This window comes from Canis lupus, chromosome 14 (assembly GCF_003254725.2).
Source record: "Canis lupus dingo isolate Sandy chromosome 14, ASM325472v2, whole genome shotgun sequence".
Lineage (NCBI taxonomy): Eukaryota > Metazoa > Chordata > Mammalia > Carnivora > Canidae > Canis > Canis lupus.
Genome location: NC_064256.1, coordinates 2,202,757 through 2,229,390, shown reverse-complemented (window position 1 = coordinate 2,229,390; position 26,634 = coordinate 2,202,757). Strand labels below are relative to the sequence as shown.

General features: G+C 36.6%; 2 protein-coding genes across 5 annotated transcripts; both read right to left on the bottom strand.

Annotated features, from left to right (window-relative positions):
- Positions 1–4,859: 4,859 nt before the first annotated feature.
- LOC112651485 (olfactory receptor 2T29-like) lies at positions 4,860–5,819 on the bottom strand. Its single transcript, XM_025434740.1, has one exon. The coding sequence runs from the start codon at positions 5,817–5,819 to the stop codon at positions 4,860–4,862; it is 960 nt and encodes a 319-aa protein (XP_025290525.1).
- Positions 5,820–20,635: 14,816 nt separating this feature from the next.
- Positions 20,636–25,104, bottom strand: LOC112651500 (olfactory receptor 2T29-like). Of its 4 annotated transcripts, none has more exons than XM_025434783.3 (3): positions 24,993–25,104; positions 23,339–23,386; positions 20,637–21,981 (listed from the first exon to the last, which is right to left on the bottom strand). In XM_025434783.3, exon 3 carries the CDS (start codon positions 21,906–21,908, stop codon positions 20,955–20,957), a length of 954 nt encoding a protein of 317 aa, XP_025290568.1. In that variant the 5' UTR covers positions 21,909–21,981; positions 23,339–23,386; positions 24,993–25,104; the 3' UTR covers positions 20,637–20,954. The 4 variants fall into 4 exon arrangements, with proteins under 4 accessions (XP_025290585.1, XP_025290568.1, XP_035554398.1 ...); XM_035698505.2 differs by lacking the exon at positions 24,993–25,104 and adding an exon at positions 24,380–24,717; XM_025434793.3 differs by lacking the exon at positions 24,993–25,104 and adding an exon at positions 23,832–24,217.
- Between the last annotated feature and the right edge of the window lie 1,530 nt (positions 25,105–26,634).

Below are 26,634 nucleotides of genomic sequence, written 5' to 3'. Positions count from 1 at the left end.
AATTTGAGGAAGGAAACAGGTATGCATACCCAAGAGGTAGAGAGGACCCCTCTCAAAATAAATAAAAATAGATCAACATCCTGATGTATAATAGCAAAATTTACAAATTTCAGATATAAAGAGAAAATCCTGAAGGTAACTTGAGACAAGAGATTCCTAACATACAGAGGGTGAAATACCATATTAACAGCAGACTTATTCACAGATACCAGGCAGGACATAAAGGATTGGCATGATATATTTAGGGCATTCAATGAGAAAAATATGAAGCCACAAATACTTTATCCAACAAGGCTGTCATTAAGAATAGAAGGAGAGATAAAGAGCTTCTAGGAGAGACAGAAACTGAAACAGTATGTGAGCACAAATCCAGTCCTGCAAGAAATATTAAGGAGGGGAGCCCTGTAAGTGAAGAGGGAGCCCAAAGGAATAGAGAGAATCTGCAGTAACAGGGACCATATGGGTAATACAAGGTCACGAAATTCATATCTTTCAATAGTTATTCTGAATATAAATGGGCTAAATGCTCCAAAGACACAGGGTATCAAACCAGATATAAAAGCAAAACCCATCCATATGCTGTGTATAAAAGACTCATTTTTGACAGAAAGATACTTTCAGACTGAAAATGAGAGCATGTAGAATAATTTACCATGTAAATGGACCCCCGAAGAAAGCTAGGGTAGCAATCCTCATATCAGACAAATTAGATTCTAAACCAAAGACTCTAATAAGAGATGAAGAGGGGCACTATATCATGCAGAAAGGATCAGTCCAACAGAAATACCTAGCCATTATACATATTATGCTTCCAATCTGGAAGCAGCTAATTATATCAACCAATTAATAACCAAAGTAAAGAAATACATTGATACTAATAAAATAATAGTAGGATACTTCAATACCCCATTCACAGCAATGGACAGATCATCCAAACAGATCAACAAAGAAAAAGGGCTTTGAATGACACACTGGACTAGAGGGACTTCACAGATATATATAGACCATTCCATCCTAATGCAACAGAATACACATTCTTCTCAAGTGAACATTGAATTTTCTTCAGAATAGACCACATACTGGGTCTCAAATCAGATTTCAACTGATACCAAAAAATTGGGATTATTCCCTGCATATTTTCAGACCACAATTGCTTTGAAACTTGAATTCAATAATAAGAGAAAATTTGGAAATAACTCAAACACTTGGAGGTTAAAGGGCATCCTACTAAAAGATGAATGGTTCAATCAGCAAATTAGAGAAGAATTTAAAAGATTCATGCAAACTAATGAAAATGAAAGTACAACTGTTCAAAACCTTTGGGATACAGCAAAGGTGGTCCTATGAGGGAAGTACATTTCATACAAGCCTCTCTCAAAATATCAGAGAAATCTCAGATATACAAGCTAACCTTACACCTAAAGGAGATGGAGAAAGAAAAGCAAATGAAGCCTAAGCCAAGCAGGAGAAGATACATAATAAGGATTGGAGCAGAACTCAATGATATAGACACCAGAAGGACAGTGGAACAGATCAATGAACCTAGGAGCTTGTTCTTTGAAAGAATAACATAGATAAGTCCTTAGCCAGCCTTATTAAGAAGAAAAGAAAAGAAAAGAAGAAAAGAAAAGAAAAGAAAAGAAAAGAAAAGAAAAGAAAAGAAGAAAAGAGAACCAAGCTAATAAAATCATGAATGAATGAAGACAAATCATAACCAACACCAAGGAAATACGAACAATTTTAAGAATGTATTATGAGCAACTATGTGCCAACAAATTAGGCAATCTGGAAGAAATGGATGTATTCTGGAGAATGTTCCATGTGCACTCGAGAAGAATGTGTATTGCTTTAAGATGGATTGTTTTGTATATATAAGTCAAGTCCATCTGGTCCAGTGTGTCATTCAAAGGCCTCTTTCCTTGTTGATTTTCTGCTTAAATGATCTTTTTATTGTTGTGAGTTGGGTGTTATAGTCCCCTACTATTATTATATTATTATCAATGTGTTTTATTTGGTTATTATTTGGTTTGTATAATTGGCTGTTCTCATATTGGAAGCATAAATATTTATAATGTTAGATCTTGTTGGATAGATCCTTTAAGTATGATATAGTGTCCATCTTCATTCCTTACTACAGTCTTTGATTTAAAATTTAATTTGTCTGATATGAGAATTGTTACCTCAGCTTTCTTATAATGTCCAATAGCATGATAAATGGTCCTTCACCTCCTCATTTTCATTTTGGAGGTGTCTTAAATGAGTCTCTTGTAGACAGCATATGGATAGGTCTTTCTTTTTTATCCAATCTGACATCCCTGTCTTTTGACTGGAGCATTTAGCCTTTTACACTCAGAGTCACTACTAAAAGATATGAATTTAGTGCCATTGCATTGCTGGTAGCATCACTTTTCTTTATAGTGTGTCTGTTTCTTCCTGGCTTGTTATTTTTGGACTCTTTGCTTAGAACATCCTCTTTAATATTTCTTGGAGGGCTAGCTTGGTGATCACATATTCTTTCAGTTTCTGTCTGTTCTGGAAGCTCTTTAGCTCTCCTTCTATTCTGAATGACCATCTTGAAGATAAAGTATTCTTGGCTGCATGTTCTTCATTTACCACCCTGATTATATCATACCAATCCATTCTGGCCTTCAGGTCTCTGTGGATAGTTGTGATGCCAAACTAATGTTTCTACCCTTGTACATTAAGGACCTCTTACCTCAAACCACTTTCAGGATTTTCTCTTTATCTTTGACATTTCTTAGCTTCACTATTATATTTCAGTGCATTGATTATTTTTCTTGATTTTGAGGGGAGTTCTCTGTGCTTCCTGGACTTGAATGCCTGTTTCCTTCCCAGATTAGGGAAGTTCTCAACTACGATTTGCTCAAATATACCTTCTATCCCTCTATCTCTTTCTTCTTCCTCTAGGATTCCAATAATTCTAATATTGTTTTGCTTTATGGCATCCCTGATCTCTTGACCCCTCATGGTCCATTGGTTGTTTTCCTCTCTTTTCATCAGCTTCTTTCCTATCCATAATTTTGTCTTCTATGTCACTGACTCTCTCTTCTGCCTCATTTACTCAATCTGTTAGAATATCCATTTTAGATTGCACCTCATTTAAAGTATTTTTAATTTTGACTTGATTAGATTTTATTTGTTTTTTTAAAAGATTTTATTTATTCATGACAGACGCAGAGAGAGAGAGAGACAGGCAGAGGGAGAAGCAGGCTCCATGCAGGGAACCCGATGTAGGACTCGATCCTGGGTCTCCATGATCACAACCTGAGCTAAAGGCAGGCATCAAACTGCTGAGCCACCCAGAGATCCCAAGATTTTATTTATGTACTAAGGTATTCCCTAGTGTCTTTTTTTTCCTTTTTTTAAAATCAGGGTTTGTAATCATTATTCTGAATTCAATTTCTGTCATTTTACTTATATCTATATTGATTAGATACATAATATACCATATTACCTCTTGTTCTTTCTTTTGCTCTGAATGTCTTATTCTAGTCTTTTTCTCCAAAGAATAGATGAATGAGAGAACAAAATAAAAAAATATCATCCATGACCTCAGCAAAATACACACTAGACAAATCCAAAGGGATCAGAAACCAAAAAAGAAAAATTTTAAAAAGGGAAAAAAGATATAATTTATTCTTACACATGGATAAAACAGGGGAGTCATTTGGTGCTAGATGTATTTTGGTTTGTTTGGTAGAAGACATTAAATCCCAAAATTGTAAAGAAAGGAAATGAAATGAAATATAGATAGATAGATAGATATAAATATATAGATATATATAGATAGATATAGATATATATCTATATATAGATAGATACAGATATATCTCAATGAAAAGAAGCCAAAAATGAAGAATGCCTATAAATATAAACGTAAGAATGAAAATTTAAAAAGATTTAAAAACAAAGAATTGATAAAATGAGAAACTAGTTGAAAAGCAAAAAAGAAAAAGAAAAATTTTAAATGACAAACTAAAACCTCATAAAAAACCCCTCAAATTCTATACACTATTTTCCCATAGTGCATAAGCTTTTTAGTGATCCATAAACTTGGTTCAACAGATGTTGCTGTCTGTCTGTGGGAGGAGCTGGTTCCACTGATTGTAAGCTGTCTTTACCTAGGCATACTGTCAGGGGGCCAAGCTCAGTGTAAGCTGCTTCAGGTTACTCTATGTAGCTTTTGTTCTCTGAAGGCTTTTTGCATCACTTTAGAGTATGAAAAAAAAAAAACTAAGACTAAAAATCCTAAAAAAAGCATGTGTGACAGAAAGACTATCTTATCTATTTACTTGGACTTAATTTAATTTGTGGAAATGAAGCATGAATAAGAGTGGTACAAAGAACATCCTATACCCTTTACCTAGACTCTTTGTTGTTAACACTGTACCTACTCTGCTTTATCACTTTTCTGTCAATCTGAATTTCTCTCTCTCTCCCTTCTGCCTTCCCTCCCTTTCTCTCTCCGTCTCTATCTCCTTTTCTCTCTTTTATTTGAGAAAATTTCTTACCTCCAAATGATCTTTATCCTGTAAAGAATTCATTATATATTTAATGTAAGTATTCTTCTATATAATAAGAGTACAGTTATAAACTTTAATTTTACCTCAAAATATTAGCATAGTACAATACATTTTGAATGGAGATTTAGAATCAAAGATAATTGTAGTACATTAGAGAAATTCGTTAAGTAGTTGTGAATATGATATAAGATACCATGGTATGAGGTCCCAAGAAATTTATTTATGTACTAAGGTATTCCCTAAAGAATCATTGGCATAAGATTCCTAAGTTCCAATGTGTAGAGAGAAGAAAAAACAGAATAAAATATTAATTTTCTATTTTATAATTTCTTGAAAGACAGGTCCTACATTCACCATTTTCTTTAAAGCTTCTGTGACATCTTTATTCCTCAGACTATAGATTAAAGGGTTTAGCAATGGAGTAAGTATGGTATAAAAGACAGACACCATTATGTCTTTTTCAGGGGTGTGGTAAAAACTGGGAAGCATATAGTTGTAGACTCCAGCCCCATAAAAGAGAATGACCACCGTCATATGGGAGGAACACGTGGCAAAGGATTTCTGGCTTTTTGCTGAGTTTATCCTGTGAATGGTGAAAAGGATGAAAGAATAAGAGCTTGAAATGACTGCTACAGGGATAAGAAGCATGAGGACACAGCACAGGTACATGACTGTCTCATAGAGGGAAGTATCTGAGCAAGAAAGCTTCACTATGGCAGGGACTTCACAGAAGAAATGATGGATCTCTCGAGTTCTGCAGAAGGGGAAGGTCATGGTGATGGACGTGAGCATGAATCCATCCACAGATCCCAGAAACCAGCAGCCAGATGCCAGTAGAAGACACAATCTATGGTTCATGAGGACAGGGTAATGAAGAGGATGGCAGATGGCTACATAGCGATCATAAGCCATGGTGGCTAGAAGAAAACATTCTGAACCTCCTAGTGTTACATAGAGAAACATTTGCATCCCACATTCTAGGGTTGAGATCTTATTCATACTCAAAACCTGGTTCATAAGCATTTTGGGTACAGTGATGGAAATGTACATTACATCCATGAGAGACAACTGGCTGATGAAAAAATACATGGGAGTGTGGAGGTGAGCATCAGAGTATATCAGAAATATCAGGAGAGAGTTTCCAGACAATACCAACAAGAAAACAATAAAAATGATCACACAGAGAAAAGTTGGGTGTTTTGACTGACTGAAAATTCCCACCAGGATGAAATCAGATTGTCCACTGTCACTGATCATCCAAGTTTTGTTGTCCATGAGGGTTCATCTAAGCCCAGTTCATCTAGACCTCAAGTTCACCAGTGAAAGCTTTGCAGGCAATGGATCACTCATGGAATACAAATACCTGAAATGATTTAAGAAATACTGAGAATTTTGTGTTTGTGCACACCTACTTGTGTAAAAAAGAGAAAGTCCTATGGGCCTATAGATTGAGGATTATTAATCAGAACTTATTGTGAATCTATCATAAAACTAAAAAATTACAACTGTGGGTCAGAATAATTGGTTATTAATATTGAAGTTGACACAATTCAGGTCATGACATTTCCTCATAACAGACAGTGTCATACATAAACATATATTGGGAATTTACAAAAGGTAAACTTTGTTGGGCTAGCGGGATCAAGGGGGATCAGGAGGCACCAACAAAATGGCAGTGGATCCTCTATCTTGTTATCCCTGCCTCAGAACTTTCCCACCACCAGCAGACTTCCCAAGGACATATTATCAGGGGAAGACAGGACCTATGCAGGAAATCTGAACCGTATCAGATCCCATATAAGGGCATAAGCAGTTATCGCCCCATACCAATTCCGCCAGTAACATGCCTTAATACCTATCACCCCATACAGACACACAACCCTTACCCCTCCCCCTTAAAAAAGCCCACTTGTACTCCCCTGCACGTGACTTCCTGGCCCTGAGACTTTCCCAGCTTCACTCCTTTGCAGGGCCTCGGAACCTTGCCCAAGAGCGTGTCCCATTAAAAGCCTGTTTCTTCCAACTTTTGCCTGGCCTCTTTTTTCATTTCACTACCAATCGGATTAAACCTGACAAACTTAAGCCAACAAGTCAAATCATTGAATTATTGAAAAATAGATAAACAATATAATTCTACAGTTTTCATTATACAAGTCTAAATTGATTTAACATCAATGCTTTGTTTACCAACAAGAATATTTTTAAAATTCTTAGAGGTTTATTCCAGGTAAGAAAGATTTTGAAACTAAATTATACATAATATCAAATATTAGAGATTCTTTTACCCAGAGAAGCAAGCTTTCCTGTGAAGTTTTTGTGGTTTTGTAGAGTGAGGAATGCACCCAACCAAGAAAAAGTCAGGTTTCTCACACATGAATGAACTTTTGGAGACCTATGGGACTTTAGGTGAGATGTTTAGAATCTCAGCCCAAATGCAACCATAGACCCAATCCCCCTGCTCTTTACTCACTGTTTCTCTGTCCACTCTGTGTAAAACCAAGATAAACAATTTTTTAGCTCAGCTGTAGTAAGGATTGAGGGAAAATAACAAAAGTGATTAGAACATGACTAGTTACTGATAAACATGTATACTTTAGTCAAGTGTTCATACCAATGTTTAGTTATTGGGTAGGATCTATGTAAAAATAGCTGTGACCATTATTGTCTTATGGTGCAAGATGCATTACTTCATATGGTTTAGCATCTATTCATATATTTATATATTCATATATTTAAAATTTAGACTTCACAATTTCTGTAGTCCCAAACAACTTGAATAAGTGTGTATGTTTATTTTTATTTATGCTTATTCCATACAAATATATATATAATTAAATAAATACATAAGTGAATAGGTGATATACATATATGTATATATAAATAAATATATCAGTTGTAATATATAAGTATCTGTTGTAATATATGTAAGCATATATATTACATATATAGCAATTAATTTCTCATGGAAACTGATATGCTGAGAAGACTATAGACTATGCTCATACTTATAGACTATGTCAGTAGGTGTGTTTTAGTTTATTTTACTGTTTTTAAATGGTTCACTAAGATCAGCTTCCATCTGCTAATGAAAGTAGTATTTGATAAAAAGATAATTTTATTTTGCAGTGAGATCCACATTTGTTGGATATTTGTATTAAGTACTGAATATTTATATTAAGATGTCTAAATCGTTTGCAGTGTTACCTACTCCTTCAGCATTCTAGAGTATAGGATTATTGGCAAGGGCTTTTAAATTTTAGCATTAAAAAAAATAAGGGATGCCTGGGTAGTTCAGTCAGTTGAGCGTTTGACTCTTGATTTCAACTCAGGTCATGATTTCAGGATCATGAGATTGAACCCCACATGGGGCTCTGCACTTAGCATGAAATCTGCTTGAGATTCTTTCTGTCCCTCTCCCTACTCACACTCCTTCTTTCTTAAAATAAATAAATGAAATCTTTAAAAAATAAAACAGGACCATCTTTGTGACTCAGTTTGTTAAGCATATATCTTTGGCTCAGTTCATGATCTCAGGGTCATGGGATTGAACCTCACCCCGGGCTCCCTGCTCAGTGGGGAATCTGCTTCTCCCTCTCCCTCTCCCCATGGCTTGTGCTTTCTCTTTTTGCTCACTGTTTCTCTCTCAAATAAATACATAAAATATTTTTTAAAATAAAATAAAAATATTTAATGTCAGAAAATTAAAAAGTTACAAAGATCATAATGTCTGTAAGAGAAAATATAGAAGAAATTTTTATTGTTTGTCTTAATAAAGGCCATATGTATTCTGTGTGTATTGCTTTTTGTAGTACTTTGTAGCTGTTTTAAAATTATACTTTAAAAAAATAAATTAAATAAATACAATTATACTTTAAATGAGATTTATATATATTTTTCTTAATAGAATGACTACCTCCTCCTTACAAGTAGCCAAGTTTAATTCTTCTTTATATTTTTCAACATGTAACTTAGGCATAACCACTGAAAAGCAAGATAGAGAATAAAAAATGGATTGGAGTTACAAACATCCCAGTGTTGCCTCATTTTCTTCTCAGCATATCAGTTTAAATGAGAAATTAATTGCTATGTGCATTAAAGTGATTATATTTGGGAAAACAAAACAAAGTCTTATCTGGTAAATAATAGAGACATGTAAATTCAAAGTTTTTCTTCTGTTATTTAGATTTTAAGAGATTAATTTCAATTAGTGAATCACACTAAAGATTCACAGTTTGCTGAATGAATAAATGAAAAGCAGGAGGGTGTCTGGGTTTGCTGGTAAAGTCATTGATGTACTTTAATAAGTGGCGGTGATTGTGATCAAGCCACACTGAACAGTCTACTCAGAGCATCTGACAGAGGAAGTGCAGTCTGTACCATCAAGGGAGCTTTCCTGATTATTGGTTCTTACTCCTTTGTATCCAATTTGTTGAGTTTCATGAAAACAGTTTACTATTTAAGTTGGGGGATGACTAATTTATAATTTGAAGATTTATAATTTGAAGATTTATAATTTGAAGATATATAAATTGTTAAGGGAGTATTGTGTCTAAGAGTTACAAGCTGTAGATCCCACTACTGGTCTGAGACAAAGTCATCTTCAGCTTAGTTGTGTGATATTAGCTATATTCCCTAGGAGCCTGATTTAAAAAAAAAACTGTAAAAAGATGAAATAAGATAAACAAACAAATAAATAAACAAATAAATAAATAAATAAATAAATAAATAAATAGATAAATAGATAAATAAAGTCATGCAATTATGCTGAGTGAAATAAGTCAATTGGAGAAGGACAAACATTATATGTTCTCATTCATTTGGGGAATATAAATAATAGTGAAAGGGAATAGAAGGGAAAGGAGAAGAAATGTGTGGGAAATATCAGAAAGGGAGACAGAACATAAAGCCTTCTAACTCTGGGAAATGAACTAGGGGTGGTGGAAGGGGAGGAGGGCGGGGGGTGGGCGTGAATGGGTGACGGGCACTGAGGGGGGCACTTGACGGGATGAGCACTGGGTGTTATTCTGTATGTTGGCAAATTGAACACCAATAAAAAACAAATTTATTATTAAAAAAATAAAAAAATAAATAAAAATAAAAAAATAAAAATAAAAATAAAAAAAACAATTTATAATTTGAGTTTTAGACAACCTGTTATAAGTTTAAGCAGAAAAACATAAATATAGTCAAGGTATTTGTTTTAGTGTTCTAACTACCAGAATTAATTCTCTTCAAATTGAAACCAGTTATTCTTCTGCAAAATTTAGCTTTCTGGGAAAAAAATAATCCAACAATATAGGAAAAATGTATTCTGTTTTCTTCTATCAATAATTGGAAATCTCAAACCCACTTTCTAGTGTAATAGAATGCAATTGAGTACACAAGTGTTTTAAATTTCAGAAGGAAATCTGCATCTATGTTCTCATTAAGAATAATAGAGAAAACAGAGAAAATATTGTCAAGAACTAATAGAAAGACTAGAACAGAACAAGTCAAGGACCATAGCCACTGTTTTTCTCCTGCAGTTCTGCCCACCTTTCAGGTTGAATCCATCATCAGAAGACACTACGCACCTCTTCTATATTGGTAAATGAAGTTACCAATACACTGGGTTAAGTGTATAAAGTGTATAAAGAAAAGTGGCAAAGTGACATCATCCTCGGTTTTACTCTGCTGCTTAGAGGAGTGGATAAAAGATTCTGTTGATAAATCCGCTTGGGACTTTGAAGAATCATGCAATTAATACATCTAAATATGCTAATAGATATTGCAGTGGCATTTTTTATGCCCTTAAAATTATTAAATGTAATGTGCATCAAAGTCTTTACCAATATTAACAATGGCTTCAGATTTCATCATTGCTAATAAATTTCTATCTGTGAAATATATTAGTCTACAAAATATAGACTACAAAATATATTTTCACATATTTGTATATATATATATCTTCACTAAACTTTTAGTCTTCAATAAAATTTGTAAAATTTTTCATTATTATCTTCATGAGTATAAAGTATGAAACTAGGTTCAATTTATGTAATAACAACACTAATCAGTACTGCAGTAGAGAATAAGTTGGAGTTTTTCACATCTCTTCTCAATATTTTTTAATAATAAATTTATTTTTTATTGGTGTTCAATTTGCCAACATACAGAATAACACCCAGTGCTCATCCCGTCAAGTGCCCCCCTCAGTGCCCGTCACCCATTCACCCCCACCCCCCGCCCTCCTCCCCTTCCACCACCCCTAGTTCGTTTCCCAGAGTTAGAAGTCTTCATGCTGTGTCTCCCTTTCTGATATTTCCTACCCATTTCTTCTCCCTTCCCTTCTATTCCTTTTCACTATTATTTATATTCTCCAAATGAATGAGAACATATAATGTTTGTCCTTCTCCGATTGACTCATTTCTTAATCTTTTTAAAAATATTTTTAAGTTTCTATTTAAATTCCAGTTAGTTAATCTACATTGCAATAGTAGTTTCAAGTGGACAATATAGTGATTCAATACTTCCATACAATACCTGGTGCTCATCATAGCAAATGCACCCCTTATTCACTTAATTCTCATCACCTATTTTACCCATCCCCACATTCACTTCCTCTTTGGTGACTATCAATTTGTTCTCTGTAGTTAAGTGTCTGTTTCTTTGTTTGCCTCTGTCTCTTTTTCCCCCTTTGTTTATTTGCTTTGTTTCTTAGATTATCGATTATACCTTTTCTCCTATAGTTAACTGGCAAAATAAATTGCTTTAATGTTCAATTTAATTTTTCCAATTTTCCCTTTTTGTGCAAAAACACGCATAATATAAAATTTGCCATCTCAGCCATTTTTCAGTGTACAGTTCAATGGTATTAAGTGCATTCATATTGTGCAATCATCACCACCATCAATCTCCAAAACTTCTTTCAACTTGAAAAACAGAAATTCCATACCCATTAAACAACTCATTATTCCACCATGCCCTACACATCCGGGAAACCACCATTCTACTTTACTTCTTGATTTTGACTTCCTTAAGTACCTTATACAACTGGAACCATACTAGTCTGCATGATTTGTGTGACTGGCTTTTTACATTTTGCATAATGTCCTCAATGTTCATCCATGTTGTAACATATTTCAGTTGTTCATTTTTAAGACTAATATTCCATTGTATACATTATAGTTTTGCTTATAAGTCCATTCAATGGACACATATGTTTCATATATTTTTCAGTAACTGAATAATGCTATTATGAACATGGATGTACAAATACCTCTTTGAAAGCATACTGTCAAGGGGTAGTATAAGGGCAGGTGGGTGTGGGGGATGGGTTGACTGGGTAATGGGCACTGAGGGGGGGCATTGACGGGATGAGCACTGGGTGTTATATGTTGACAAATCGAACTCCAATATATATACATATATAATATAAAATTTATATATAAAGCATACTGTCAAAACTTTTGGACATTTATCCAGAATTAGAATTCAAATTTATATGACAAAGCTATGTTTAAATTTTTGATGAAGTTTCATACTGTTTTCCCGAATGGTTATGCCAGTTTACATTCCTACCAATGATAGGCAAGAGTTCCAAATTCTCCACTTCCTCAACAACACTTGCTATTTTCTGTGGTGATTATTGAAGATATATTAATAAATTTAAGATGGTGTATCATTTTATTTTTATTTTATTTTATTTTATTTTATTTTATTTTATTTTATTTTTTTAAATGATTCCATTTGGTCAGAGGCGGGGCAAGATGGCTGAAGAGTAGGGTCCCCAATCACCTGTCCCCACCAAATTACCTAGATAACCTTCAAACCATCCTGAAAATCTATGAATTCAGCCTGAGATTTAAAGAGAGACCAGCTGGAATGCTACAGTGAGAAGAGTTCGCGCTTCTATCAGGTAGGAAGACGGGGAAAAAGAAATAAAGACACAAAAGCCCTCCGAGAGGGAGGGGCCCCGCGAGGAGCCGGGCTGAGGCCAGGGCCAGTGTCCCCAGGACAGGAGAGCCCCGTCCCGGAGGAGCAGGAGCTGCACCGACCTTCCCGGGCGGAAAGGGGCTCGCAGGGAGGTGGAGCAGGACCCAGGAGGGCGGGGATGCCCTCGGGCTCCCGGGGACACTAACAGACACCTGCGCCCCGGGAGAGTGCGCCGAGCTCCCTAAGGGCTGCAGCGCGCACGGGGGGACCCGGAGCAGCTCGGGGGGCTCGGGGGCGGCTCCGCGGAGGGGGCTGCGGGGCGGGAGCAGCTCGGGGGGGCTCGGGGGCGGCTCCGCGGAGGGGGCTGCGGGGCGGGAGCAGCTCTGGGGGCTCGGGGGGCGGCTCCGCGGAGGGGGCTGCGGGGCGGGAGCAGCTCGGGGGGCTCGGGGGCGGCTCCGAGGAGGGGGCTGCGGGGGCGGGAGCGCAAATCGAACAAACAGAGCAGGCTCCGGAGCACAGGGCGCCGGGACACAGCCCAGGATCCGGCCTCCCCCGGGACAGGCAGAGACCGGGAGGGCCCAGGACCCCAAGGACGCTCCTGCCTGGAGCTGAGCAGATCAGCGGCCCAGCCCGGAGCCTCCAGGCCCTGCAGACGGAGAGCTCCTTAGTTACTGCGGGAGTTGACTCCAGGGCTCCAGAGCTGGCGCTGCCACTGGGGTTTGTTCCTCCTGTGGCCTCATGGGGTAAACAACCCCCACTGAGCCCTGCACCAGGCAGGGGGCAGAGCAGCTCCCCCAAGTGCTAACACCTGAAAATCAGCACAGCAGGTCCCTCCCCCAGAAGACCAGCTAGACGGACAGGGGAAAAACAAATTATTGACCAAGCAGCACTGGAAAGTTCCAGGGGAACTCCAGAGATTTACAGTATACACCATCAGAGGATACTCCACCTCGTTTTTTCTTTTGTTTGTTTGTTTTTTGATTTCTGTTTGCTTCCCCGCCCTTTTTTCGTCTTTTTTTCTTTTCTTCTCTTTATTTTCTTTCTTCTTCATTTTTCTTTTTTCTTTTTTTCTTTTTATTTTCTTCTTTCTGTTCTCTCTTCTTCTCCTTTTCCCAATACAACGTGTTTTTGGCCACTCTGCACTCAGCAAAATGACTAAAAGGAAAACCTCACCTCAAAAGAAAAAATCAGAAACACTCCTATCTCCCACAGAGTTACAAACTTTGGATTACAATTCAATGTCAGAAAGCCAATTTAGAAGCACTATTATACAGCTACTGGTGGCTCTAGAAAAAAACATAAAGGATTCAAAAGGCTTCATGACTGCAGAATTTAGATCTAATCAGGCAGAAATTAAAAATCAATTAAATGAGATGCAATCCAAAGTAGAGGTCCTAACGATGAGGGTTAACAAGGTGGAAGAACGAGTGAGTGACATAAAAGACAAGTTGATGGCAAAGAGGGAAACTGAGGAAAAAGGAGAAAATTAAAAGATCATGAGAATAGATTAAAGGAAATAAGTGACAGCCTGAAGAAAAAAATCTACATTTAATTAGGGTTCCCGAGGGCACCAAAAGGGACAGAGATCCAGAGGATGTATTTGAACAAATCATAGCTGAAAACTTTTCTAATCTGGGAAGGGAAACAGGCATTCAGATCCAGGAAATAGAGAGATCCCCCCCCCTAAAATCAATAAAAACCGTTCAACACCTCGACTTTAATAGTTAAGCTTGCAAATTCCAAAGATAAAGAGAAGATCCTTAAAGAAGCAGGAGACAAGAGATCCCTAACTTATACGGGGAGAAATATCAGATTAACACCAGACCTCTCCACAGAGACCTGGCAGGCGAGAAAGGGCTGGCAGGATATATTCAGGGTCCTAAATGAGAAAAACATGCAGCCAAGAATACTTTATCCAGCAAGGCTCTCATTCAGATTAGAAGGAGACATAAAGAGCTTCCAGGACAGGCAGGAAATGAAAGAATATGTGACCACCAAACCAGCTCTGCAAGAAATTTTAGGGGAGACTCTTAAGATTCCCCTTAAAGAAGAAGTCCAATGGAACAATCCACAAAAATGGACTGAATAGATATCATGATGACACTAAACTCATATCTTTCAATAGTAACTCTGAACATGAACGGGCTTAAAGACCCCATCAAAAAGCGCAGAGTTTCAGACTGGATAAAAAGCAGGACCCATGTATTTGCTGTCTACAAACGACTCATTTTAGACATAAGGACAGCTACAGCCTGAAAATAAAAGGTTGGACAATCATTTACCATTGAAATGGTCCTCAAAAGAAAGCAGTAGACATCCTTATATCAAATAAACTAAAATTTACCCCGAAGACTGTAGTGAGAGATGAAGAGGGACACTATATCATATTTAAAGGATCTATCCAACAAGAGGACTTAACAATCCTCAATATATATGCCCCGAATGTGGGAGCTGCCAAATATATCAATCAATTAATAACCATAGTTAAGACATACTTAGATAATAATACACTTATACTTGGTGACTTCAATCTAACACTTTCTACAATCGACAGGTATTCTAAGCACAACATATCCAAAGAAACAAGAGCTTTAATTGAAACACTGGACCAGATGGATTTCACAGATATCTACAGGACTTTATGTCCAAACGTAACGTAAATTCTTCTCAAAAGCACATGGAACTTTCTCCAGAATATACCACATACTGGGTCACAAATCAGGTCTGAACCAATACCAAAAATGCGGATCATCCCCTGCATATTCTCAGACCATAATGCCTTGAAATTAGAACTAAATCACAACAAGAAGTTTGGAAGGACCTCAAACATGTGGAGGTTAAGGACCATCCTGCTAAAAGATGAAAGGGTCAACCAGGAAATTAAGGAAGAACTAAAAAGATTCATGAAAACTAATGAGAATGAAGATACAACCATTCAAAATCTTTGGGATGCAGCAAAAGCAGTCTTGAGGGGGAAATACATCGCAATACAAGCATCCATCCAAAACTGGAAAGAACTCAAATACAAAGGCTAACCTTACACGTAAAGCAGCTAGAGAAAAAACAGCAAATAGATCCTACACCCAGCAGAAGAAGAGAGTTAATTAAAGTTCGAGCAGAACTCAACGAAATCGAGACCAGAAGACCTGTGGAACAGAACAACAGAACCAGGAGTTGGTTCTTTGAAAGAATTAATAAGATAGATAAACCATTAGCCAGCCTTATTAAAAAGAAGAGAGAGGGGATCACTGGGTGGCTCAGTGGTTTGGTGCTTGCCTTTGGCCCGGGGTGCGATCCTGGAGTCCCGGGATTGAGTCCTGCGCCGGGCTCCCAGTTTGGAGCCTGCTTTTCCCTCCTCCTGTGTCTCTGCCTCTCTCTCTCTCTCTGGGTCTATCATAAATAAATGAGTAAATCTTTTTAAAAAAAGGAGAGAAGACTCAAATTAATAAAATCATGAATGAGAAAGTAGAGACCATGACCAACAACAAGGCAATACAAACGATTTTAAAAACATATTATGAAGAGCTATACACCAATAAATTAGGCAATCTAGAAGAAATGGACGGATTTCTGGAAAGCCACAAACTACCAAAACTGGAACAGGAAGAAATAGATAACCTGAACAGGCCAATAACCAGGGAGGAAATTGAAGCAGTCATCAAAAATCTCCCAAGACACTAAAGTCCAGGGCCGGATGGCTTCCCAGGAGAATTCTATCAAACGTTTAAAGTAGAAACCATACCTATTCTACTAAAGCTGTTTGGAAAGATAGAAAGAGATGGAATATTCCAAATTTGTTATATGAGGCCAGCATCACCTTAATTCCAAAACCAGACAAAGACCCCACCAAAAAGGAGAATTATAGACCAGTATCCCTGATGAACATGGATGCAAAAATTCTCAACAGGATACTAGCTAATAGGATCCAGCAGTACATTAAGAAGATTATTAACCTTGACCTAGTAGGATTTATTCCCGGGATGCAAGGCTGTTTCAACACTCGTAAAACAATCAATGTGATTCACCATATCAGCAAGAAAAAAACCAAGAACCATATGATCCTCTCATTAGATGCAGAGAAAGCATTTGACAAAATACAGCATCCATTCCTGATCAAAACTCTTGAGAGTGTAGGGATAGAGGGAACATTCCTCAACATCTTAAAAGCCATCTACAAAAAGCCCACAGCAAATATAATTCTCAATGGGGAAGCACTGGGAGACTTTCCCCTAAGATCAGGAACAAGAAAGGGATGTCCACTCTCACCACTGCTATTCAACATAGTATTGGAAGTCCTAGTCTCAACAATCAGACAACAAAATACATTAAAGGCATTCAAATTGGCAAAAAAGAAGTCAAACTCTCCCACTTCGCTGATGACATGATACTCTACATAGAAAACCCAAAAGCCTCCACCCCAAGATTGCTAGAGCTCATACAGCAATTTGGCAGCATGGCAGGATACAAAATCAATGCCCAGAAGTCAGTGGCATTTCTATACACTAACAATGATACTGAAGAAAGAGAAATTAAGGATTCAATCCCATTTACAACTGCACCCAAAAGGATAAGATACCTAGGAATAAACCAAACCAAAGAGGTAAAGGATCTATACCCTAAGAACTATAGAACACTTCTGAAAGAAATTGAGGAAGACACAAAGAGATGGAAAAATATTCCATGTTCATGGATTGGAAGAATTAATATTGTGAAAATGTCGATGCTACCCAGGGCAACTTACACATATAATGCAATCCCTATCAAAATGCCATCGACCTTCCTGAGAGAGTTGGAACAAAGTAATTTAAGATTTGTGTGGAATCAGAGAAGACTCCGAATAGCCAGGGGAAGTTTATAAAAGAAAACCATAGCTTGGAGCGTCACAATGTCAGATGTCACATTGTACTCCAAAGCTGTGGTTATCAAGACAGTGTGGTACTGGCACAACAACAGACACATAGATCAATGGAACAGACTGGAGAACCCAGAAGTGGACTCTCAACTTCATGGTCAACTAATATTCGATAAAGGAGGAAAGACTATCCACTGGAAAAGGGACAGTAAATAAATAAATAAATGTCAATAAATGGTGCTGGGAAAATTGGACATCCACATGCAGAAGAATGAAACTAGACCACTCTCTTTCACCATACACAAAGATAAACTCAAAATGGATGAAAGATCTAAACGTGAGACGAGATTCCATCAAAATCCTAGAGGAGAGCACAGGCAACACCCTTTTTGAACTTGGCCACAGTAACTGCTTGCAGGATACATCCACGAAGGCAAAAGAAACAAAAGCAAAAATGAACTTTTGGGACTTCATGAAGAAAGAAGCTTTTGCACAGCAAAGGATACAGTCAACAAAACTCAAAGACAGCCTACAGAATGGGAGAAGATATTTGCAAATGACGTATCAGATAAAGGGCTAGTTTCCAAGATCTATAAAAAACTTATTAAACTCAACAGCAAAGAAACAAACAATCCAATCATGAAATGGGCAAAAGACATGAACAGAAATATCACAGAGGAAGACCTAGACATGGCCAACAAGCACATGAGGAAATGCTCTGCATCACTTGCCATCAGGGAAATACAAATCAAAACCACAATGAGATACCACCTCACACCAGTGAGAATGGCGACAATTAACAAGGCAGGAAACAACAAATGTTGGAGAGGATGTGGAGAAAAGGGAACCCTCTTACACTGTTGGTGGGAATGTGAACTGGTGCAGCCACTCTGGAAAACTGTGTGGAGGTTCCTTAAGAGTTAAAAATAGACCTGCCCTACGACCCAGGAATTGCACTGTTGGGGATTTACCCCAATGATTCAGATGCAATGAAATGCATCTGTCCCGACACCTGCACCCCGATGTTTCTAGCAGCAATGTCCACAATAGCCAAACTTTGGAACAGCCTCGGTGTCCATCGAAAGATGAATTGATAAAGAAGATGTGGTTTATGTATACAATGGAATATTACTCAGCCATTAGAAATGACAAATACCCACCATTTGCCTCAACCTGGATGGAACTGGAGGGTATTATTCTGAGTGAAATAAGTCAATCAGAGAAGTACAAACATTATATGGTCTCATTCATTTGGGGAATATAAATAATAGTGAAAGGGAATAGAAGGGAAGAGAGAAGAAATGAGTGGGAAATATCAGAAAGGGAGACACAACATGAAGACTTCTAACTCTGGGAAACGAACTAGGCGTGGTGGAAGGGGAGGAGGGCGGGGGTGGGGCGAATGGGTGATGGGCAATGAGGGGGGCACTTGATGGGATGAGCACTGGGTGTTATTCTGTATGTTGGTAAATTGAACACCAAGAAAAAAATTTATTATTAAAAAAAGAACATATTATGGGGAACTATATGGCAACAAATTAGGCATTCTAGAAGAAATGGTTGCCTTCCTGGAAACTAACAGTAAGAAATAGAAAACCTGAATAGAAAAAAAAAAAGAAAACCTGAATAGACCCATAATCCGGAATAAATTGAATCAGTAATCAAAAATTTCCCAACAAACAAGAGTTCAGGGCCAGATTGCTTCCCAGCAAATTTCTACCAAACATTTAAAGACTTAATACCTATATTTCTGAAGTTATTTCAAAAGACAACTAGAAATACAAGGAAAATTCCCAAATTTGTTTTATGAGGTCACCATTACTTTGATCCCCAAGACAGACAAAGACCACCCCAAAAAGGAGAATTAAAAGCCAATATCCCTGATGAACACAGGTGTCAAAATTCTCACCAAAATACTAGCCAATAGGATACAACAGCATATTAAAAGGATTGTTCACCACAACAAGATGAGATTTATTTCTGGGATGCAAAAATGGTTCAACATTTGCAAATGAATCTATGTGATACATCACATTAGCAAAAGAAAGATCAGACACCCTATGATCCTCTCAACTGATGCAGAAAAAGCATTTAATAAAATATAGCATCCTTTTTGATTAAAGCTCTCCACAGTGTAGGGATAGAGGGAACATAAAATCCATCCATGAAAAACCCACAGTGAATATCATTCTCAATGAGGAAAAACTGAGAGGTTTTCCCATAAGGTCAGGAATTGGACAGAGATGTTCACTGTCACCACTGTTATTCAACATAGTACTAGAAGTCCTAGCCTCGTTAAGGAAAGGCAAGAAATTAGTATCTAAAGTGAGGATAACAAGGAGGTTCCATTGGAATATGTACTGTTCCCATTTGGTCAACATCTCCTCTGCTCATGTTGTGCCTCGTATAAGACATCTTGTCCCTGAGAAAATTCCTTCAACTCAGACTTCAGTACTTATCTGAGGGTAACATCTAGTCACCATTTAAAAATGAGCTCCAAGGTCTTCTTTCAGTCCTCTTGGCTTGAATGCACTCACATATCTCAGTATAATTGATGTGTTCATATGAGCTGTGGCCTTTCCAAATCAACATCAAAGCATATCATACTTTTTACCACTTATTGAAATATACAACTACAACTATTCAAATTTATTCAAAATAGCATCCAAATATTATTTATATTTTAACAGTCCTTAGCTAATATCTTTATTATAATATATCATAAAATATTTATTGAATAAATGAAGGATAGACTATTTGGTGCCCTATTTGTTTAGTAAATTACGTAGTTAAACCCAACTCAGATGTTACCTCATGCAAAGAACCTTCCCTAAGTCTTCATTCTGCTCTGCATTACCATTTTCCCCACAGTCCCCTATGCAATTCTGGATTCTAAATTTACCACATGGTGATGACTATTACCTTCCACTATATGTCTTTAGGAATGGATCATGTAGAACAAGATAGGCTCCAATAAATATGATTCAATAATTGGATCACCTTAGAGATGGAAAGCCAAAGTGTGTGTTTTTTAGGATATTGTTACTTACACAACCACCAAACAGATAATTCAAAATTTGTAAAAGTTGGGGGAGAAAGATATTTTGACTCTTTATTTGAAGTTAATGTCAGATTTATATAAATGTAGTAGAAATAAGAAAGTACAAAGAACACCTATATACTCTCTGTCAACTGTTAACATTTTGCTCATTTGCTTCATAATTTCTGTCAATCTTTATTTCTCTCTCAAATTGATTCATAATTCCATAAATCTCTCTATTTCTCTCTTTATATCTTATCAAAGATAACTTTAAAAAATAAGAACAATTTAATACCACCTCATAACCTTTACCACTCCATATTCTCATAATGTATTTTCTATAAGTATGTATATTCTCCTACAGAATATGTAATAATCAATATCAGTAAGTGTAATGTCAGGACAATATGATAGTAAAATTCATTTTAAATGGGGAAATGGTATCTAATCAAAGAGCTTTGTAGTACACAGAAGCAATTCCTAAAAGAGGTATGCAAATTATATGAGGCATTATGAGATGAAAGTTTAAGAAATATCACTGGCAAAAGATTCTGGAGTTATAATGTTTGGAAAAAAAGAATGAAATAATTAATATAAAAAGTTTCTATTTTATAGTTTCTTGAAAAACAGGTCCCACATTCAACATTTTCTTCAGTGCTCCCATGACATTCTTATTCCTGAGACTGTAGATTAAAGGATTTAATCCAGGAGTGAGGATGGTATAAAAGACAGATACAATCATGTCCTTCTCAGAGGTGTGATAGGAGGTGGGGAGCATGTAGGTATAGACAGCAGCCCCATAGAAGAGAATGACCACAGTCATATGGGAAGAACAAGTGGCAAAGGCCTTCTTCTGACCCTCTGCTAAATTCATCCTGTGGATGGTGAGGAGGATGAAATAATAGGAGCTTGAAATGACTGTCACAGGGATGAGGAGCATGAGGACACAGCACAGGTACATGACTGTCTCATAAAGGGAGGTATCTGAGCAGGAGAGCTTCATTACAGCAGGGACTTCACAGAAGAAATGATGGATCTCCCGGGATCTGCAGAAAGGGAACGTCATAGTGATGGGCGTGAGCATAAATCCATCCACAGATCCCAGAAACCAGCAGCCAGATGCCAGTAGAAGACACAATCTGTGGTTCATGAGGACAGGGTAATGAAGAGGATGGCAGATGGCCATATAGCGATCATAGGCCATGGTGGCTAGAAGAAAACATTCTGAACCCGCTAGTGTCACATAGAGAAACATTTGCATTCCACACTCAGGGGCTGATATATTACTTATACCCATGATCTGGTCTATGAGCATCTTGGGCACAGTGATAGAAATGTACATTACATCCATGAGAGACAACTGGCTGATGAAAAAGTACATAGGAGTGTGGAGGTGAGCATCAAAATGTATCAGAAGAATCAGGACAGCATTCCCAGTTAAAGCCATCAAGAAAACTACAAAAATGACCACACACAGGAGAGCTGGGTGATTTGATTGACTGAAGATTCCCACCAGGATGAAATCAGACTCTCCAGTGTAATTGGCCATCCAGTTCATGTTTTTTATAAGGTTTCACTTATACCACTGAGAAGAGCTTTGGGATTAATGGTCAGTCATGGGATTCTTCCATCTGAAACAAATAAATATATATTTACTGAGACTGTGTATGTGAGTATGTGTTTGTTTATCCCAAACTCATTGTGCTAATCAGAGGAAGTTTCATGGAGTGTAGACATGGGGATGATTAATTACCTAATGTTTAGAATTTAGTAGGAAATGAAGAATTAAGTACTTTGAGTAAATATATTTGGTAACTCAGGCTGCAGATCAGGTGATATGATATTGGCATTTATCAACATATATTGGGAATTTGCAAAGATGATAACTTAAACACAAAAAGTGAATTATTGAAAGAAAAGATAAATAAAACTCCATGTTTAGGGATTTTGTCATACAAATCTAATTTCTCTCTCTGCTTTTAGAACCCAAATGGAATCCTACAAAATTATAGAATGTATATTTTATGTAAGAGGGATTTAAAAAGTAACAAACACAATTTGCAGAAAGTCTATACCATTTTTTTTTAAATTCCTCCCATTCCCATAGAATAGGACTACCCAGTGAGGCTAAACTGTGTGGAGTGAGCCATACATTCCACAGGATATGTCAGAGTTCTCACACATGACTGACCCTTTAGAAACCTGAGTGGCATGGGGTAGGGATCTCAGAATCTCAGCTAACCACAGTTATAGATCTAGATTTTCCTCTACCCACTATTCCACTGTCCACTATACATAAAAACAAGATAAAATAATAATTTTGACAACAGGTGTGGTTATGATTAAGTAATATAAAATAATGAAAGTGCTTTGAACATTACCAGTTAGAGAAGAATAAACACATAGTGTTAGTTTAAAGAGTTAATACTTACAGTATTATTTTTTGTAGAATCTATGTAAGAGATGGCTATCACTATTGTCTTACTATGTGAGATACCTCAGTTTTCCAGTTTCAGTATCTATCTATATATTTAAGCATTTGAATTTGATAATCTCTGAAGGTCTGAACACTTGTAAATACAGATTTATGTGTGTATATATGCTAATTTTACATGAATAAACATATATAATAAATAAAATATATAATTAATAAATAAAATATTGATAAATATGTGATGCATGCATAAATAAGTAGAAACATAAATATAAATATTTATTATTTTAACTCTGGTTCAGATCTCTCTGGAGAATCTCATCTTGTTTCTATCCAGTACATACCTCTCCAAGTTGCAATTACTCTTGTAATAATAAGTGTGAAGTGTGAAGGAGAAACCTGGAATTAGATGGTCACTGCTATTCAGCAGACAAGGTTTTCATTATTTGCCCAAATATCATCTGCTTTATGCACATAGAAATTAATTTTTCATGGAAACTAAAATGTATAAAGAAAAATTACACATCACTGAGATGTCCCTGACTGAAACTCACTGTTGAGTCCTGTATCTTGCTGCTGAGAGGCTGAGTTTCCATTAGACTCTGAAAATAAATAAAGTTAAATTAAATTGGTTACACTTAAAGAAGTAACAGTTACCTACTCTGGAACAAATGTATATAAATGTGATTTGAACTACAATTTAAAAACGGAGATTTAAACCTTTGTAACTTTCTAAAATTTCTGACATAGTAAATGTTACATTTAAAGAGCCCTTGAAAATAGGAAAAGAGGATTAGATCCCCTTTCTGGGAAAATCTTACAAGTCCTTACAATGCAAGAATATTTCAAGGAGAATTTTCAAGTTTCAAATGCATTTTATACTTTTGTGTTAATTCAAAGCCTAATTATAATACTTAACTTATTACAATCACATGTTCTGGGGTCCTGAAACTGTGGGCAACATTGCAAATGATTCTGAAGCCTTAAAAATATCTAATAAGTCTAGAACACAATGCAACAATTAATAATCTTTCTATTAAATCCTACCGTTATTGGCAGATGAAAGCTCAGCTCTGTGTATCTTTTAAGAACAGTCCATTGGAGTGAAAAAAGCACCCACTGACCTAGTCTATATTTGTGATCAGAGCAAAGCAAGGACCAGCATGGTGAGTAAGATATTATGACCTTGAAGTTCTTTGCTGAGAGGATGCAGGGAGATGAGGGTGCTTGAGAGGGCTCCGCAAATCACTGATGCATTTTGATGAATAAGGATGACTATGATCAAACCACACTGAATAGCCTGACCAAGACACCTGACAGACAAGAGGATGCTGTCAGTACCATATGGGGAGACATACAGCCTCCATGTTTATTCTTGCCTTTCTCTATCCAATTGCATGAGATGAATGCAAACAGCTTTGTGCATGTTTAACTTGGAAAATCATTAACAGTGATGACAGAATAATATTGAATCTGTATTTGAAGCATTAAAGCAAACGTTGAATGCTGCATCACAGAGAGTATGATGTATTTTTTCCTTTTACAGATTAAAGAAATTCAAGTTCTTATGGTAATTGCTAATATAACAAACTAACCTGAGGATGAGCTCTACCTCAGCAGGAGTGGGACCAACATTCTCTAACTCTGCCTTATATTGGGGTATTGTCCTCTCTCAATAGTTTACAATTTGGATTTTAGGTCACAGATTGTAAGTTTAAACAAAGAAACATAAGTATGATTAAGATATTTGTTTCAGTGTTCTAACTACCCTAAATAATCTTCCTCAAGTTAAATATAGTCCCTTGTCTTATGCAAAATCACAGCCTTACAAATACACATTATTCAATTGTATAGAAATAATATTCATTATATTATTTCTTTTTTTCATTATATTATTTCATCAGTAATTGGCAATTGAGATTCCATTTTCAAATATGTTTTTTTTTTATTTTTTATTGGTGTTCAATTTACTAACATACAGAATAACACCCAGTGCCCGTCACCCATTCACTCCCACCCCCCGCCCTCCTCCCCTTCTACCACCCCTAGTTCGTTTCCCAGAGTTAGCAGTCTTTACGTTCTGTCTCCCTTTCTGATATTTCCTACACATTTCTTCTCCCTTCCCTTATTTTCCCTTTCACTATTATTTATATTCAAATATGTTAGAGTAAGTGTGCATTATATAAATAATTTCAAAAGGAATAGTACATTTCTTTTCTCAATAAAAGTAGATGACCACCACCACTGCTTTCTTCCAGCTGAACAAGAAGTATCCTGTGCCAGCCCCAGCTGCTATGGCAATGCAGAGGTACCCATTGTAGGTCATAAAGATGAGTGTGAGGAAGTAGCTGATGACCACCTGGATGATATGCAGCACCATCTCCAAGAGGTGAGGAAAGATCAGCATCTGTTGCCCAACAGTTTTGTGTGTCTCCATGAGGAAGGTTCCATTTGGTGCTGGGACGGGCATGGAATTATAGTGGATGCTGACTTGTGACTTGAACAGACTCTCTTGGACTATCTTGAGTCCTTCATAGAACATTGCTAGAAGAGAAACTGTCTTGATGCAATTACTGTAAAGCTGAGTAAAGGGCTGCCTACTAGTACCATCCACAGAATTACAGAATCTAGGGGTTGTCCCTGTTGGAGGAACACTCAGCCCCTTGTTGCCAACAAATAGAGAACCCTGTGTGTCCACCAGAGAATTAGAAGTTTCAGTTTCTTCACTACTTCTTTGGTATGGCTGTCTGAAATTCTGTTTCAGACTGTGAGGCTTTGGGCTTGGGCTCTAGCCACAAGGGTTTCTTTTAAGGAGCTGCAAGGGGAGGGGATAGGGGTTACATGTTCATGTCATTTAATTTTGATCCTGCTCTCTACAGCTGCTTCTTTCTGAAGATACATCTAAAGATACAAAGTCTGCATTTGATATAATGCCTTAATCACTGAGTCTACAATTAATGTTGACCGTTTTAGATTGTAAGCTCCTGGAGAGCAGTATCGCTGTAGTAGAAATGTTTTAACAGTGTCATATGTAAAAGAACAAAATAAATATCTTCATTTTGTGATTCTAAAAAAAAAGTAGATGATAGGCAAAATAATTGCAGAAATACTGTCAAGAACTAATAACATGGTCAGAAGCAGAACAAGTCAAGAACAATAATTACCCTTTTGTTCCTCCAATTTCATCTACTTGTCTGGTTGAATCCACCATCAGATGATATGGTAAGGTTCATCAGATGGACAAATGAACTGTGGCCATGTAAAGTTTATAAGAGAGGCAGAAAAATGACATCATTTCCTAGTTTTAATATGCCTCTTAGAGGCAAGGATAAGGTATGTCTGTTGATAAATCCCCTTGAGACTTTAAGAAGCATGCAGCTAAAACAGCTAAAAAAGCTAATCAATATTTTAGTTTCACTATTCTGGTTTTCTTCTCATGCCTTTAAAGGAAATATCCTTTTATTATTAAATGTAGTATGCATTAAAATCTTAACCAATATTTAAAATAATCTCAAATCTCTCCATTGTTATTTTCTGTGAAATATGTTAATTTTTGTAGTCTTCCCATTTTACAAAATGCATTTTTATATGTTATATGTGTATGTATGTTGTATATATATATATACATATATATACATATATATATATATATTCTTTTTATCTACCAAAATTGGTGAAATATTCTTTTATTTTTTCATCTTTCAGATATGGAATCTGAAGTTACCATTGTGGAGATTAAAATTGAGATTGTTTTCCTTCATACCTTTTTCCCCATCACTCTCCATGAGTGGTTTTTTTTTTTAAGATTTTATTTATTTATTCATGACAGACACACAGAGAAGGAGAAAGA